The sequence below is a fragment of the Coffea arabica genome, chromosome 4c, assembly GCF_036785885.1.
Source record: "Coffea arabica cultivar ET-39 chromosome 4c, Coffea Arabica ET-39 HiFi, whole genome shotgun sequence".
In the NCBI taxonomy this organism is placed as follows: domain Eukaryota; kingdom Viridiplantae; phylum Streptophyta; class Magnoliopsida; order Gentianales; family Rubiaceae; genus Coffea; species Coffea arabica.
The window spans coordinates 7,994,010-8,010,044 of record NC_092316.1 but is presented as its reverse complement, the minus strand read 5'-3'; the positions used below and the strand labels follow the sequence as shown (position 1 = coordinate 8,010,044).

At 36.4% G+C, this 16,035-nt stretch overlaps 2 protein-coding genes and 1 long non-coding RNA gene across 4 annotated transcripts; all 3 read right to left on the bottom strand.

Annotated features, from left to right (window-relative positions):
• Positions 1-400: 400 nt before the first annotated feature.
• Positions 401-1,761, bottom strand: LOC113740297 (mitochondrial import inner membrane translocase subunit TIM14-3). The gene is made up of 3 exons (XM_027267871.2): positions 1,601-1,761; positions 1,227-1,396; positions 401-789 (listed from the first exon to the last, which is right to left on the bottom strand). Exons 1-3 carry the CDS (start codon positions 1,622-1,624, stop codon positions 630-632), a joined length of 354 nt encoding a protein of 117 aa, XP_027123672.1. The 5' UTR covers positions 1,625-1,761; the 3' UTR covers positions 401-629.
• A 1,646-nt stretch (positions 1,762-3,407) lies between these two features.
• Positions 3,408-6,450, bottom strand: LOC113739776 (elongation factor 1-alpha). Of its 2 annotated transcripts, none has more exons than XM_027267107.2 (3): positions 6,155-6,450; positions 4,723-5,203; positions 3,408-4,601 (listed from the first exon to the last, which is right to left on the bottom strand). In XM_027267107.2, the coding sequence occupies exons 2-3, from the start codon at positions 5,182-5,184 to the stop codon at positions 3,714-3,716; spliced, it is 1,350 nt and encodes a 449-aa protein (XP_027122908.1). In that variant the 5' UTR covers positions 5,185-5,203; positions 6,155-6,450; the 3' UTR covers positions 3,408-3,713. The 2 variants fall into 2 exon arrangements, with proteins under 2 accessions (XP_027122908.1, XP_027122909.1); XM_027267108.2 differs by having other exon boundaries at positions 6,150-6,288.
• A 3,915-nt stretch (positions 6,451-10,365) lies between these two features.
• On the bottom strand, positions 10,366-14,276 carry LOC140005220 (uncharacterized). The gene is made up of 4 exons (XR_011812973.1): positions 14,120-14,276; positions 11,876-12,032; positions 11,634-11,769; positions 10,366-10,988 (listed from the first exon to the last, which is right to left on the bottom strand). It is a non-coding gene; the product is annotated as an uncharacterized lncRNA (long non-coding RNA).
• Between the last annotated feature and the right edge of the window lie 1,759 nt (positions 14,277-16,035).

The following is a 16,035-nucleotide window of genomic DNA, read 5'->3' as shown; positions in this document are numbered from 1 at the left end:
AGAGACAAACAAAGTCTTAATTGAAAACTTTGACAAACAAGTTTCTCCCAATCAACTGGATTGTGTATCTGATGAGAGTCTCCAGGTCTCAGGTAACTGACAGGCGAAAAGGCCTTGCATTCAGCCACATTGGGATTTTGTCATTTTGACAGGCATACATACGTTTGTCCATCCCAGATTTAGGTTGATAGAGGGCATTAACCAAACATGAACAATCATATCTGAAAGGAAATTCTCGTAGCAGATTTTACCCCCAAAAAAATTTTAAAAAAAATACAAATTTTCCTTAATTCTGGAAGAAAATTCAGGGTTATAAAGCAGGATCAATGACAAAAATCAACCATCAAGGGCAGCTGTACCTTCAAATCAAGTATGACGACAGCAGTTATAATAGCAGAGATGATCAAAAACAAAAACCAAACTAGGATTTCGTCAAATTCCATCCTCAAATTATACCTCCGCAAGACTCTTCTGCATTCATTGTAGATATAGCTACTAATATGAAAGATGACGACTCAACTTGGCTCCCTAACTACATAAGCCCACAGCTTTAGCTGAACAATTACAATTCCTCTAAAATGGATCAAAAATTTTCACATAAAGCCTAGCCCTCTTGCTTGAATCAGCAGCTAGAATGCAGAGTCAGACGCCCCCTTCTTCCTTCCCATCAAAATCTCCTTGGCCTCATTAATCTTTGAAGCAAGATAATGGCTACCACCAGCATCAGGATGATTGGCCACCATCACTCTCCTGTGAGCCTCCTTTATCTTCTCAACAACAGCACTCTCCCTGCAACCAATTAAATCCAAACAAACATTGCAAAGGCCAATTCTTTGAAAGCAAAATTTTTAAGCCAAAATTGATCAAAACTCAGTTAATTCTTGCATCCTAAAACAGGCAGCAATCCATTGATGATTAACCTCACATTACCTTGGCCGCCCCCCCCCCCCAAAACAAAAAAACCCCTTTATCTTTGGAGCAAATTTCACCGATGCCATTTTCTTCAAAAGCAACAATCCTAACCCAAAATCAATCAAAACCCAGTTTTTTTAACATCCTAAAAAACGCTGTAATCATCAATCAGCAAACCGAATTCGATGTTCTCATTGAAGACCACTGAATCCAAACATTAATAGTACAACAACACCTATAAGAGGGACAACGAAAAAAAAAAAATTGCAGAATACTCGAGTAAAAAACCAAACTAACAAATTTTGAGAAATTACCTAACTCCCAGAATCAGAGCAGCCTCACGTCTGGTCATGGTGGTCTCAAATCCGCCCGGATAAAATCTCCGAACTCGAGGAGCAGCTTTAAATGCTTGCCAAGATTTAATTAGTTGTCTTGCTCCTAAAGCAGCCGCTCCAACCGCGCTAAACATTATCATAGGAGAAGCCTACACATTTATAACCCAACAAAACAAAAAGATAAAATTTTCAATTAGATTGATAAATTAAGCTGCAAAATCAACATGCCCACAAAATTAAATGATGAGAATTAGGCAATTAGTCTAAGCTAATTAAATGCAGGCGGGTTGACAGCAGCAAATTCAAGGAGAAGAACCATAATATAGTAGCACTACATAATAAAGACCGCTTACCATGAAAGAACTTGGCAAACTCATCGAACTTCAGTTTCCTTAATCTCTTTTTGTTTTGTCTTTCTTTAATTTCAACTCTGTTCCAGGGGGAAGATGGCGAACCAGCTTTTTCTAAAATCTCTTCTTCTTCTTCTTCTTCTTCTTTTTGGTGATTTCGAATACGGGAGGAGATTTTTCTAGCTATAGGTTCGGTATAAATGGGCTTGGCTTGGGAAACAAGGCATGCCAAGTTTGAGCTGGTTGGACCGGGTCCCACTAATATCGTCGACGTGTTTGTTCAAAGAAAGTTTACTAAAAATAAAACTTAGGGTAAAATATCAAAAAAACTCTTTTTAGATTTACCAATGATTCAAGGAAACTGGCCTTGTCACCTGAAAAGTCACAAAATTTAAGAAGCCGAAATCGGAGACGTTGGCTGGCGATACATTGATACGAACTCAGGACAATAATGATGGGACAAGAGGCACGAGTTTATTTAAAAAAAAAACGTGTAATTATATAATAAAATTTTATAAATTCTACACATGATGTAAAAAATAAAATACAATACGCAATTTAAACCTTACACTTTTTTTAATTGGCCAAATATTGATTATAAATCTTCCTGCTGCAACCGTTCCCGTCCCTCCTCCCCAAACACTCTGTCATTCCACTGCAAGCAGTGCAGAATTGCTCCCTCCAATGTGAATGCCTGTGTCGATGGCCTTCTAAATGAATGTTACAAAATAAAACATCCTACGGGGTGGCCTTTGGTCAAGAATTATCAACACACTTCTTACCAATAAGCGGGGAGCAAGCAGCTGAATCATTAGCAAACTTTAATTTGTTGGCAGCCAAATGCTCTCATCCGTGTGGAATACAAAAAATGCAAAACCTGAAAGTAAACTTTTGTTTGAAATGTAAAAGACCTGGTTCCAATTAGTGACTGAAATGAAACATACATTGATGCTCCGCCGTCCCAAAATTCTAATTAGAATGTGCAAACCAGATTCACAGAATGTGAAGGTTCCAAAAGGAGAGGAGAAGAAGAAGAAGAGAGTATTTGATAGATTCTAAAAGACCATTATTTACATATCTCACAATTGAATCGGTTTTCTGTGATTTGTTCATTTTCCCTTCAGTTACATAGCTAGAATATCCCTTTTCCGCAGTTCACACTTCTGACTTGAAAAAACAAGATTCAACTCTAGCAACTTGCACAATAAGAGCAAGTCAGTTAAATTTGGCTAGTTATATGGTTTAATCAATTAATTATGTAAGCAAAGTCTGCAACAAATCGTCAAGAACTTCTTTAGGGAAATTAGTGGAGTTAAACATCAGTTCATGGACGTTCATATTTGGAATTGAGAACTCCACTCCTATTTTCAATAGCCAGAAACCTTCGACAGGAATATCTGTTCCTTTGGATGGAGGTACATATTAAATAATCGCTTTTAACTTTTTCCATCTAGTAAGCGACAAAAACATCTCCTCGTCTCAATGAGACTCTATACCAGACACGCGAACCATCCATTAACACAAGAGCACAACGTTTGCAACTCATTCCGGGTACGAAATCTGTTTGCCGAATTTGCTGCACCAATCAAACTTTCAAATGTGCTTCACATTGGGAGTTTACGAAACAACCCTTAAACCAACCACTACACATACGTTTCCACTACAGTGGCATCTCTTTGAATTGTGGACGGTCGAGATTTAGGCAGGTTAGTCACGTAGGCAGAACATACTACAAATGCAAGCCAGAAATTCAAGAAGGAATAACAAATTAGCAAACGAGAAGTGGGAGTGATAGCACAAGGCACAAGAATGACGAAACGTTGAACTTTAAATTGTTTACCGACCAAGGAGTAAAAACTCATCATCATATGTTTTAAACCTATAGAAACCAAAACAATTGACAGCTTCGAAATGGACTCCACCACTGTCATCAAGCAAACCAGGTTCACACCCAGATTGCTCGATTTCTCCACCATCCTCACAAGCAAGGCTAGAGAACTGTGATGAAATCCACTCTCCAATATTCAAAACTGCTAGAATGTCGAAAAGAAAATCGAAAATAACTAAAGCAAATAACAGAAACTAGTTCATCAGAGCGAAATCTCATAAACACATTTCATTTGGCTCCCTTCTTGGCTGCAGCCTTGGTGACCTTGGCACCAGTTGGATCCTTCTTGTCAACGTTCTTGATCACACCAACAGCAACAGTTTGACGCATGTCCCTCACAGCAAAACGTCCAAGAGGTGGATACTCAGAGAAAGTCTCCACAACCATGGGCTTGGTGGGAATCATCTTAACCATACCAGCATCACCATTCTTCAAAAACTTGGGCTCCTTCTCAAGCTCCTTACCAGATCGTCTGTCAATCTTGGTCACAAGTTCAGCAAACTTGACAGCAATGTGAGAGGTGTGGCAGTCAAGCACTGGTGCGTATCCATTTCCTATCTGGCCAGGGTGGTTCATGATGATAACCTGAGAGGTAAAGCTGGAAGCTCCCTTGGCAGGGTCATCCTTAGAGTTGGAGGCAACAAAACCACGCTTAAGATCCTTGACAGCAACATTCTTAACGTTGAACCCAACATTGTCACCAGGCAGAGCCTCCTGAAGGGCTTCATGGTGCATCTCAACAGACTTAACTTCAGTTGTCAACCCTGTTGGACCAAAAGTAACCACCATACCAGGCTTGAGGACCCCAGTTTCCACACGACCAACAGGAACAGTTCCAATACCACCAATCTTGTAGACGTCCTGGAGTGGGAGACGGAGTGGCTTGTCTGAGGGTCTCTTGGGCTCTTGGATCTGGTCAAGAGCCTCAAGGAGAGTTGGGCCCTTGTACCAGTCAAGGTTTGTAGACCTCTCGATCATGTTGTCTCCCTCAAAACCAGAAATGGGGACGAAGTTGATTTTGTCAGGGTTGTATCCAACCTTCTTCAAGTAGGAAGAGACTTCCTTGATAATTTCATCATACCTTGCCTTAGAATACTTAGGAGTGGTGGCATCCATCTACAAAAGCCAGGTATCAAAAATGATTAACAACAGCAGTTAATGATGCAAGAGAAAAGACAACCCAAATAAAAATGTCATTTTATACAATACTACAAAACTTCAAGGCAAAAGAGTTCACCTTGTTGCAGCAGCAAATCATTTGCTTGACACCAAGGGTGAAGGCAAGCAAAGCATGCTCACGGGTCTGACCATCCTTGGAAATACCAGCTTCAAAACCACCAGTGGTAGAGTCAATGATAAGCACAGCACAATCAGCCTGTGAGGTACCAGTAATCATGTTCTTGATAAAGTCACGATGTCCAGGGGCATCAATGACCGTGCAGTAGTACTTGGTGGTCTCAAACTTCCACAAGGCAATATCAATGGTAATACCACGCTCACGCTCAGCCTTGAGTTTGTCCAGCACCCAGGCATACTTGAATGACCTCTTGTTCATTTCAGCAGCCTCCTTCTCGAACCTTTCAATCACACGCTTGTCAATACCTCCAAGCTTGTAGATCAAGTGACCAGTGGTGGTTGACTTTCCAGAGTCGACATGTCCAATGACGACAATGTTAATGTGAACCTTTTCCTTACCCATCCTAAACTTTCAAAAGACACTGCAAACGCAGAACATAGCTGTCAGTCCAAGCTAGTGCATGCAATCTCTAGCGCTTCTAAGCTAATAAAAACAAAAAACAAATCACATAACCCAAAATAACTCGTATTAAAAGCTTAATAGTAATAAATCAAGATACGTGGACGCGTGGCAGCAAAAAGTTTTGAACAAAATCACTAAAAAATGAAGCCCAGAACTACATACCGGTCATGCTTGTTTATCAAAAGCCTTTACTGACGTTAAATAAATGGTCCAAAACTAAACAAAACCACTTGATTATCAACTCAAATTCACGTCTCTGACTAAAAAGCCAGCACGGTTTCTAACTCTAGCATTGGTAAAACGAAAACAAAAGCAAATTTTGGGGGAAAAACTGTTTTCGAAGAACAATTCCATCTAAAATTCGGCCTACCCCACAGTTTTTCATAAATCATCAAAAAATATGACGGATCTGAACCAAACAGCAACAAAACGTGAAAAACAAAATAAATTTTCATTTGAAAACTTAAAAAGGTCTATTTAGCTGAATTCCGGACAAACATCAACATGCAGACAACATAAACAAAACATTCATACGAAGTCAAGCGGATCGTTTCATCGCATCTAATACACATTAAAAACCGATATAACCCAACCGATCATCAAATAGACCCAAGCTCTTATCACTAAAAACGAATCGAAACCAAAAACTCAGCACTCAACAAGCCGACCAATTATTAACCGAGTAATCGACTCTAGAATCACAAATCAGATAATTACACTCCCAAATCGCATACATATCAGCAAATTTCACAAGCTCCAACAGATCTAAATCAACAAAAATGAAAAATCTTCAAGCAAGCATCTAAACAACCATAAATCAACAGAAAAAAAGGCTTCAACACCTCTGCTTTTGTGCGAAAGTGTGCGTGCCAGAGAGAAATAAATCGGGAGAGAGAGAGAGAGACCTGACCTTAAAACAAATGCAGATGGAGAGCTCTCTCGCTGCTGAGCAATACAGAAAGAGAGAGAGAGAGTGAGCGAATGAAGAGCGAGAGAGAAACTGAGAAGGAGAACGAGGCGTACGAGGACTTTATAAATGGGTATGAAGAAGGAGGCCGTAGCTAGGGTTTTTCGTGGGCCGTTGGATTGAATGATCTAACGGTAGAAAATATGGGATGGGCAGCCGCGGATTCCATTGATGTCTGAAGATGCCCTAGTGGCCGACTTGTTGCGCACTGACTTGTGGCTTTACCTGTTCTTCGGTTTGGGACTAGCTTTTGTGTGGATTTACAGATGTAGCCTCGACATGAATTTGCTTTTACTTTTCTGTCCTACTTTAGTATTTTACCCCTTTTTCTTTTTGGGGAATAAATTCAGAATTATACTCTTGTAGTCCTTGAGTTTTGACGTAATTACAAAACTTCCATTTGTAGTCTCCAAAATTATTGCCACTTATGACGTCTCTTGTACTTGTGAGCGTAACTAGATTCAACTCCATGCATTTTGCACAATCCATTTTATCTTTGGTTGGGAGCGGTGTTGTAAAATAAAACATATCACGAGTCAATATTATATACGTTGACAGTGTATACATTATCATAGTTGAATACATGATATATGGGCAAATTTTGAAATTTAAATTTAAATATAAATGAGTTGTCATACATCCAATGGTGATGGTGTATACACTGTCAGTGTATAAAAGATTAATTTAAAAGTAATATAGATAACTATAAATGAAACTTTTATTGGATAAGTGGAAGATTTTGAACCCGAATTGGGTAGGTGGAAACTCTTACGCTCCAATACCTCTCACTTACACTCTGATACCTCATACAACTCAATCCACTGCTCTCCCAAATGAAACTTTGATGATAGACATACCTGCAAGTGCAAAGAAAAAGTGATTGAACCTGTAATATATATAACCTATATGATAAACGATATGTTCTTTTCAAAATTTAATTTGAAAAAAATTGGTCAATTAAAAATGAGCCATCAAGAGTGAGATAGAAATTTGTTAGAAGAAGCATATCGAGAATTCAACATGACATCACATGTGATTAGGATAATAACAAAATTTACATTAAAGATATTGGTAGAAAGATTATCCAAAATTGATAGGAAAAAAAAAAGAATAAAGACAAAGGAAATCAAGAGAACAAAATAACCGGTCAGAGAGCACATAGACATTGAGAGAAGTGTGGAATACTCGCTCTATCAAATAGTCACGTAGGATAGAGATAAAAGTACGTGGATAAATATTAAAATACGACTTTATTAAAGGTAAATGGATAAGTATTATTTGAGTCAATTTACAACTTAGTTATGATTAGGGATCAAGGTGACATAAGGTGTCCTAAGTTCCAAGTGCTAATTTGTAGCTTCTTTGTATTCTTCACTATTTTTTCCGTATCAATCGGGAAATACATAATGATTTTTTTATTATAAATTAAAATTGGTTTCATTTTGTACCAAGAAAATTATTTCATTTCAAGTTTTGTTTTAACCGAAATTTTGTAGGTTGACGCCAAACTATGAAAATGATTAAAACCGAATTAAAAATAAAAGGGAGAGAAAAAGGAATAGAGAGAAATAGAAAAATCGACTTGTATTACTATAAGTTAATTTGGGCTTAGACAATACATTATACTGCGACTATTTTGTAAAAATGCCTGGACCATATCAAGTAGCAAATTAAACGAACCAACAGGAGCCGATATGTTGTGGGCTCACAGTTGCTTTTCGAGATATCGGGCTTCAGGCAGACATAAGAAGTTAGACCCATTATCGATCATAAACATATGTGGATAAGGGCATATGCCACCAAACTCCAACTTAATTGGAAGGAGCTTAGCAAGATTTTATTCCTTTCCTCTTTTCTCTTCCCCTTTGTAAAGTTTGGAGTCCCTTATAAATAATAATTAAAAAAAAAGAAAAGGAAAAATAAAAGTCGGGAAGCAACGAACTCGTCCTGCCCACAGATGGTGCCAATTGAAGAGTTTATTTTTATCTTGACAAAGTGGCCCGGAGATCAGAAAGTCTTCCGAGTTGAGGAGGTCACCACAGTAGAATCACCTGCTCAAATTATAAGAAAAGAAGGGGAAAATTCCCCGGTATAGCTCCGATGCTTAAATTAGTAGCTATTTAGGTAATGTAGGAAAATGAATACTAGATTTTTACCAGAGATTTCGCATCCCCTTTCTCAGTGGGAGCTCCCGCTATTTATACGGGACAATCAGGAGGGAGAGAAACTGCAGGTGCAAGTCTCTATAAATTTGATGTGGACAGTGTATCACCTTGATTTGACTGGACTCTGCAAGGGGCAGTGTGTCAGAGCAGCTACCAGTCATACGTCATCATGTGTCAGAGGCCACATCCGATACTTCTTCAGGTGTCCGCCCTTTAGGTATTACTTCGGCGGTGTGTTACTTTGGCAGTGTGAGCTATAGCATTGACCGAGTTGAGAACAAGAGGTAAATTCACCCCGGCCGCCTGGATGTACGGGATGTCCGAGGTGAAACTATCAGGAATCCAACCCATGGGATGTGTGGGCTGGGCCTTCGGGATACCCGAGCCGTTTTGACCATCCTCAAAAAGTAAATTCCTAACTTTTGTATCTAGTTTCCTTTAAAATCAAAATCACAATCTCAAAAAAATAAAAGGACCAAATGGTATGGATATTAGACATGTGACTTCAAGACTTGGTTCTCTCAAATCCTCATTTTTCTTCTTTTCTCCCTATAAGACTTGGGTCTTCTCATGAAACAAAATTTAAAAAAGAAAACATGAAACCTTTTTTTTTTTTTTTTGGGCTATAGATTATTTGTTCTATTGATGAATGTTTCGGGAGATCTATTCCTGAGTTTATATATGATCTCTTAGGTCCAATACTCAATCATCTTTATAAGAACTCAAACGATATCATAGCTTTGATAAGGCGGTGGATTGGATCGTAAACCCTTACATAGTGTTTGTTTATAAGCATGGAAAAGTGAAGGAAAGTTAATTATTATTTTTCCTTGTATGATTTTGTTTAATAAAAAGTTTAAAATTTTTCCTATAAATTCTCTTGCTTTCCTGCATTTTTTGTCCTGCAAAATTTGCAAGATTATAGGGGAAATTTTTTAGTTACATATTAAAATAACTACTACTAACTTTCAATAACTTCTCCCTTTTCCTCAAAAATTTTTCTTGCTAACCAAATGTACACAAGAATGTAATTTCCATTTTTCTTTACCTCAATTTCTTGCACTTCACTTTCCCACACAACTTTCCTTCTGTACCTCATTTTCAATTTCAAATGTTAGGCATGCCTAAGGGAAGTTGTAAAGGATGACGTCAAAAGCTTCTGGACATTGAGCTAGGGTTGTTTATGAGTTTGAGCTAATCAAGTCGAGCTTGAACTCGAGTTCAAAAACATTAATTTCGACACTCGCGAGCTCAATTATATATATATATTTTTTTTTTATTTTTTATTATAATAGTAAAATTACATATATATTCCTAATATTTTATTATTTGTTAAAAAAATTATTATTTTATTCATTTTTTAAAATAAAATAATTATTTTTTATTTTTAAATATAAAATATATATTTTTTTATTTTTTAAACTCGAGCTCGAGTTCGAACTTCATAAAATTAACGGGAAGCTCGGCTCGATTAGGCTAAATCTCGACTCGATTCAACTCATTGCACCCTTACATTGAGCATTCTTTAAGTCGTTTCCTGGTTTCTTTCAGCTAAGTTGGTCGAAAAGGATTTAATGCAGTGCAAGCCTTTCAAAAAAAAATACACCATGATTCCCAGCTGATTGGAAAATTTTTAGCAAGGGGAAATGGAAATTGGTTTTGTCCAGGGTTATTGGAGTTGCATCTTTATTGATTCAGAATTGATTTTCATTGTTACATAGACAGGATTGCCAATTGGTATTGATTTTGTTTCTTTATAGCTCGAGTGCACAAACAGACTATTCTTGGCATGGGCAATATGAATATCAGTTAAGAAGGTTTACATCTAGGACAAGGTGTGCATCCATATCTATCCTAATGAACTCCATAGAATACCATGACAGCGAGAGCAGTTTTGTAGGTTAACATGTGTGTTTGGATTGCGATTATTTGCTTCTATCATAAATACATTTTCTTATACACTTTTTTTATCGCATATATATCGCATCATAAAAAATACTACAATAATTATTCAAATAAGGTTTCAAATAAACTCCCATCCAAACACTTGTGTTTCAGCGTACACGAGGGTTGTTAGGGAACAAAACTACTAAGACTGCAGTAGAATGATATCCCTCGTTGAATGGCATGGACCAGGATGTTTGGTCAGGATAAAAGACCATCCTGGGAAAATGACCATCATCTGAAGTCCGGGCAACCAGGAATGTGCCACGATCCTTACTGCACAACGTGCCCAAGCTACAACTGTGTCAAAGGGCTGCAACTGTGTCAAAGGGCCACAGGCGAAGTCCAAATCATCCGAGACATTGGAACAAAAGGTATCATAACTGCCATTAGATTGAATTTTTCTCTAGCAATTGGACAATGATGACAAGTTCTTTTGGATTGCTTTAAATCTGAAGTCGGAAAAAGTTTTCCATGACATTGGCGATGAGTTTTAATTCCAGCTCTGCACTTGCAATTCAATGTTCAATTGTTAAACATAACAGAAAGGAATTTCAATCAAGTCACCTCCCTTTCAAACTTCATCTAGTCCCCTCCTGGCCTACAAGGTAAAAAGAGCGTCCACTTTTCTATTTTGGTATAGACAAAATGCAGCAGAGTCAGGAATCCTGAAAGAAATTTAAGATACAAATATTTAATTAACATCTTCATCCTGAAGATTGTCTCCCTTTCAACACATGCAACTTCACAAAAATTTCAAAAGAAATCAACCACATGATGACATGAATTCTAGAAACCATAGACTTCTTAACAATAAGTTGCCTCAGTCTAGCCATATCTCTATCTTTATGAGTCCAGATGATTATAAAAGGGACCAACAAAAGAAGCAGACAAAGGTAAACAAAAATGCAGAAACAGAACCTTGATAAGAGAGAAGTCGGCGGACAGCCTATTTATCAAACAAACTAAGGGCAATCACAAATTTTCTGAAAAAACGCACCAATTTTCACCCCCCAAGAAAAAAAAAGTGGCATGGACACCCCCAAATTCCTACACTCTGAAAATGCAGTAGTTAGTTTAATACTGTAAAAAAAGTATCTAAAATTTACAGAAATGACTAGGCTAAGCCTCAAGTTCTTTTCCTTTTGTAAGGTTATGGTCAATACCAAATCAGACTCCAAATTGAGAATTTGAAAATGAATATCACTTTCCATTCACCACCAAAAATGCCCAAAACATTTTGCTAACCTTAAAAGAGTAAAATGAATATATTTTAGGATCTATAATCACTATAACAGCAATTAGAAATATACCTATCAAAAATCTTGGGTCCAATTACAAGTCCAAGGAGAAACCTCGCAAAGCATAGAATTTAGCAGTGCTGAAGCGGTTGCGCTGTGAAAAGGAAACATTGATCCGGCACTTATACAGCTCATTTCAACAGGAGACCTATAAATACCACCCCACAAAATCATAATTCATATTTCCCATTACAATTTAGATTATATCCTATTGCACCTGGGGAAAAAAAAGATTATGAACAATATAGTTCTACCTGAATATGCGAGCTGAGAGGGGTTTTTCAGTAGGGATGCGAAAAGTGGAGCGACTGGACTTTGACTTGGCGCCAGTAAAAACTTCTCCCGCAGCAATCCGGGCGGATGTGGTGGCTGAACGAAACATAGTCCTAGCAATGCTGGCTGCCATGGTGGCTGAACAAAAAGCTCAAAAAAGGGTAGAGGAGAAATTAATTCTTTCAAACCGGTCCTGGGCTTTTTGAAGGGTTTAAGCGATAAAAAAATAATTAAACCTTTTCCTATTTTCTTTTCACCCCTCTTCTTTTTCCAATGTTCTATTAAAATATTTTATGAAAATTATTAACCAATAATCTTATGCAATTTTTTCCCATGACCAAAAGAGTCTTTTTCACATAGGTTTTATCCCTATTTGTTGTTTCAACTTTCAAATATCAACTGACGGTATGGTCATGCTAGAACAGATTTAATTTTAGATTCAGATAGAATTTATTGAGTTACAAGTTGTAATGCTTTGCTGTCTCTTTCAAAAAAAAATATATTTTTTGGTAATAAATAAGATAGATACATTCCAAATAGTACTAGACAACTGTAGCCGAAGTTCCATAAATTGTATACAAATTCTTTTCAAAATTATTATATACTTGCAGATAATGAAATTTCCTCAATTAACATATTTTACTCATAAATGAAATAATTTTTCTATATTACAGAGATAAAATGGAGTAGAATAATATTAATACTGACAACACCATCTTGCAATAAATGAAATAAAAGCATTACTCTTCAAAATACACGGGACTTTTTTATTGATGACTTTCCAAACCTAAGAATTTATTGGTCTTAGAAGAGTTTCATTCTTCCGATATTTTGCTGTAATATCTTATTGCATTTAGGAGAAATTGATTTTTAAAGGGTCGACTCGGATGTTTATACTTGAAGATTGATCATTCAAAGCAATCACAATGCTAGAAACTTTTGTCCTTTTACTTGAAAGATGTTCAAAAATGCCACAAAAAGTTTTTTAAAAAATTAGGAAAAACTTAGGCAAATTTTTGAGATTGCCTTATTACTCTAACCTTTGGTACAATTATTTCAACTTTTTGTTATATATGGACAAATTTCAGATAAATCTCTAACATAACTATATCTTCCAACAAATTAGTTGTTTAAGAAGATAATTATTATTACTAATTCCTAACAAGCTGTTCAAATTAATTTAAAGTGCCCATTATGCCCTCTAAAAAGAATTTCAATTTGGTCCTTAAATTCCAACAATGCATCTTCTAAGCACCTCACATGCTAATTTTGCCAACATAACTTCCAATGTTACAATTGCCTCAATCTAGCCATACTTAAATCTTGTTCACTGAATTATCCCTTCAATTATGAAATTTGGTCCAATCCAGCCCTTCACAAAAAGACTCTGCCATCTTTAGCCCACTCTTTATCAAAACAATTCAAACTGGCTTCCATCAAAGATTAGATATTTATGTGAAACATCCAAAGCATCTTTCTTGTCCTTTTTTTGTGTGTGTTTTAGGAGTAAGGAGGATTCAATTATGCAACAATTCTGTCCTTGAGAATTTATAACCATTTTTTATTTAAAAAAGAAAAGAAAGAAATCCTAACGTACAAGTATTGTGAACTATATTTGTGCCCCTCTTTCCTCCCGACTTGACTGTTTCTAGCAGAGCAAAGCCCACCTAGAATTGCTTAGTGTTTTACAATATTCAAAATGGTGGCCATGGCTGAACTTGACAAAATAACCATCAGCAGTCCTTTGTTTCTCTTATCAAAGTTGACTTGAAGAAACTTGAACTAGTCATGTGTTCTGTCACCTAACTTGATTCAAGAAACTTGAACCAATCCTCAAGCCAAAGCAGCAAGCAGTTGATTTGACAAAATTTACAGAAGAACAATTACAGATAAGTCATCCATTAGGGAAGCAATCAAAGATGTATAGCAAGAATCAATTCATGTGTCATGCTATAGCATAGTGTGAGAATAAATTCACTAACCAACTAATTAAGTCTACAATCAGCAAATCAGATAGTAAAAAACCGAAAAATCAAATGCATAGCAGCCAATTTCACAATTTCCAACAGATCTAAAACAATCCAAAAAAAAAAAAAGAAAAATCTTCATGCATCCATCTAAACAACCGTAAATCAACGGAGAAACAAGTATCAACACCTCTGCTTCCGTGCGAAACTGTGTGAGAGAGAAAGAGATAGGGAAAGAGAGGCAGAGAGAGGGCTGACCTTGAACAAATGAAGAAGAAAATGCTTGGACGGAGATAGCTCTCCCGCTGCCGAAGGCTGCAGCCTGTAGTGAGAGAGAGTGAATGAAGAGCGACAGAGAAACTGAGCAAGAGAACGAGGCGCATGAGGCGTTTTACTGTTTTAGCCCTTAATCCTTTAGCTCACAAACTTGTGGTTGTTTTTCTTTTCTTTTTTTTTTTTTAGTTTAATTGGTGAGATTTAGTGTTAAAAAAATATCATTATTTATTATTCGAAAAATACCCTTCTAATATTTATTATTATCCACTCGCACCTTCCCGCTCTTGCATAATTATCACTGCAGTCTTGCTGTGTTAGTCCTCCAATATTAACCATCGCATTGCATGACCTTCTAAAAATCTCGTCCTTTACTACTAATACTCATCCAAGTCTTCCGGCTAATTTCAATCAAAAAAAATCTTAACACTTTGAAAAAGGTATATACAAAATGATTTTTCTATTATAAGTTAAAATTGATTTCATTTTGTACCAATAAGAATTTTTTTTTTGGAGTTTTATTTCAAGGGAAAATTTGTAGGTCAACACAAACTATGAAAATGATTAAAAGTGAATTAAAAACGGAGGGAAGAGGAAAAAGGAAAAGAGAGAAATATAAAAATCTATTTGCATAATGAGGCCTTGTTCTCTCAATTGCTTTGGATTTTACAAAATCTAATTATGAAAATTGATTATAGAGAATAATTCGAAACGGCAAAAGTTATTGTTTGAATGATTATGAATTTTAGCTTTTTCAATAATTAAAAAAAATCTATAATTAGAATGCAAGAGTAATTTAAGAACATTAAAAAACTCATTATATATTTAAAATCTATAATCAATTAAAATAATCAAAGGAAAACAAGCTCTGAGTAAATTTGGTCCATGCCTCTTTACGTTACATTGGCCTTAAACAGAACGTTAAAATGAGTCTACTCTGTTGAAATGCCTTGTCCAAATCAAGTAGCTAACTAAGCGAATCAAAGATGGCCCAAGAGGTCCGGGCCCAAAGCTGATATTTGAGATATAGGGCTTCGATTTCACACAGGCGTATTGTTAATTTGTTAGACCTTTATTCATTTCTTTTCTTTTTTGTCGAAACGATAAGTTAATGATATCTTAGACTCTTTTTTTTTTTTTTTTTTTTCTGTCAAAGCGATTTTTCTTTTTGTCGAAATGATAAGTTGGTATTGTTAGACCCCTTACTCATTTAACACGGACATGACTAAGACCAACTATTGGGTCTCGGTCCACTGGTCGGGGAGAGCCTCTTTTAAAGTTCTCCCTTCCATTAGGTCAAGTGCAGTAGTGCACTTGTATAGTTTTGTAGTTCACCCCATTCCCGATACAAGTTCTATTGAGTTCCCCTACATTATGTATCTGATGATTAACGTCTCAATCTCTATACAAGTTTCTTTGGACTCTCTCTTCCTCGCAGCGGAGATTGGTGCAACGAGCATGATAATTTATTGTCGGGAAAACTAAAAAAAGAAATAAGGCCGTATGTTCCTAAATTTCAAAAACAAGTTTGGATCGGCCATTTTTTGGATTGGGAAAAATAAGGCCGTATTTTTTTTTAGAAAAAAACACCGAGCAAATTCATTCAAAGGGCAGCAAGGGCAGCATGAATCACATCCACGGGGAAGTTTTACAAACCAAACTCCACTTTTCTCAAAAATAGATTAGATTATACAACTGTTGTCGTCTCGGAAAAAAAAGAAAAAAAAAAAAAACTCCACTTCCCTCAAAAGTCAGAGACAAACTCTTATCTTAGCTAAAATGTGAACAGGAACATTGCTAGTCCACTTTTAGCCTTTACATGAAACACCTTGACAAAATCAAAGTCAGCCATCACGAGCTCTAACTAAAATTCAACTCTTTTTTTTTTTTTTTTTTGCAGG

Coding starts and splice junctions, on each gene's coding strand:
- LOC113740297 (XM_027267871.2), bottom strand. CDS start 1,624: ATGAGTTTGCCAAGTTCTTTCATG. Junction 1,397..1,600: donor GTTTGCCAAGTTCTTTCATG/GTAAGCGGTCTT, acceptor ATAAATGTGTAG/GCTTCTCCTATGATAATGTT. Junction 790..1,226: donor GCTCTGATTCTGGGAGTTAG/GTAATTTCTCAA, acceptor AATTGGTTGCAG/GGAGAGTGCTGTTGTTGAGA.
- LOC113739776 (XM_027267107.2), bottom strand. CDS start 5,184: ATGGGTAAGGAAAAGGTTCACATTAACATTGTCGTCATTGGACATGTC. Junction 4,602..4,722: donor TGATTTGCTGCTGCAACAAG/GTGAACTCTTTT, acceptor TGGCTTTTGTAG/ATGGATGCCACCACTCCTAA.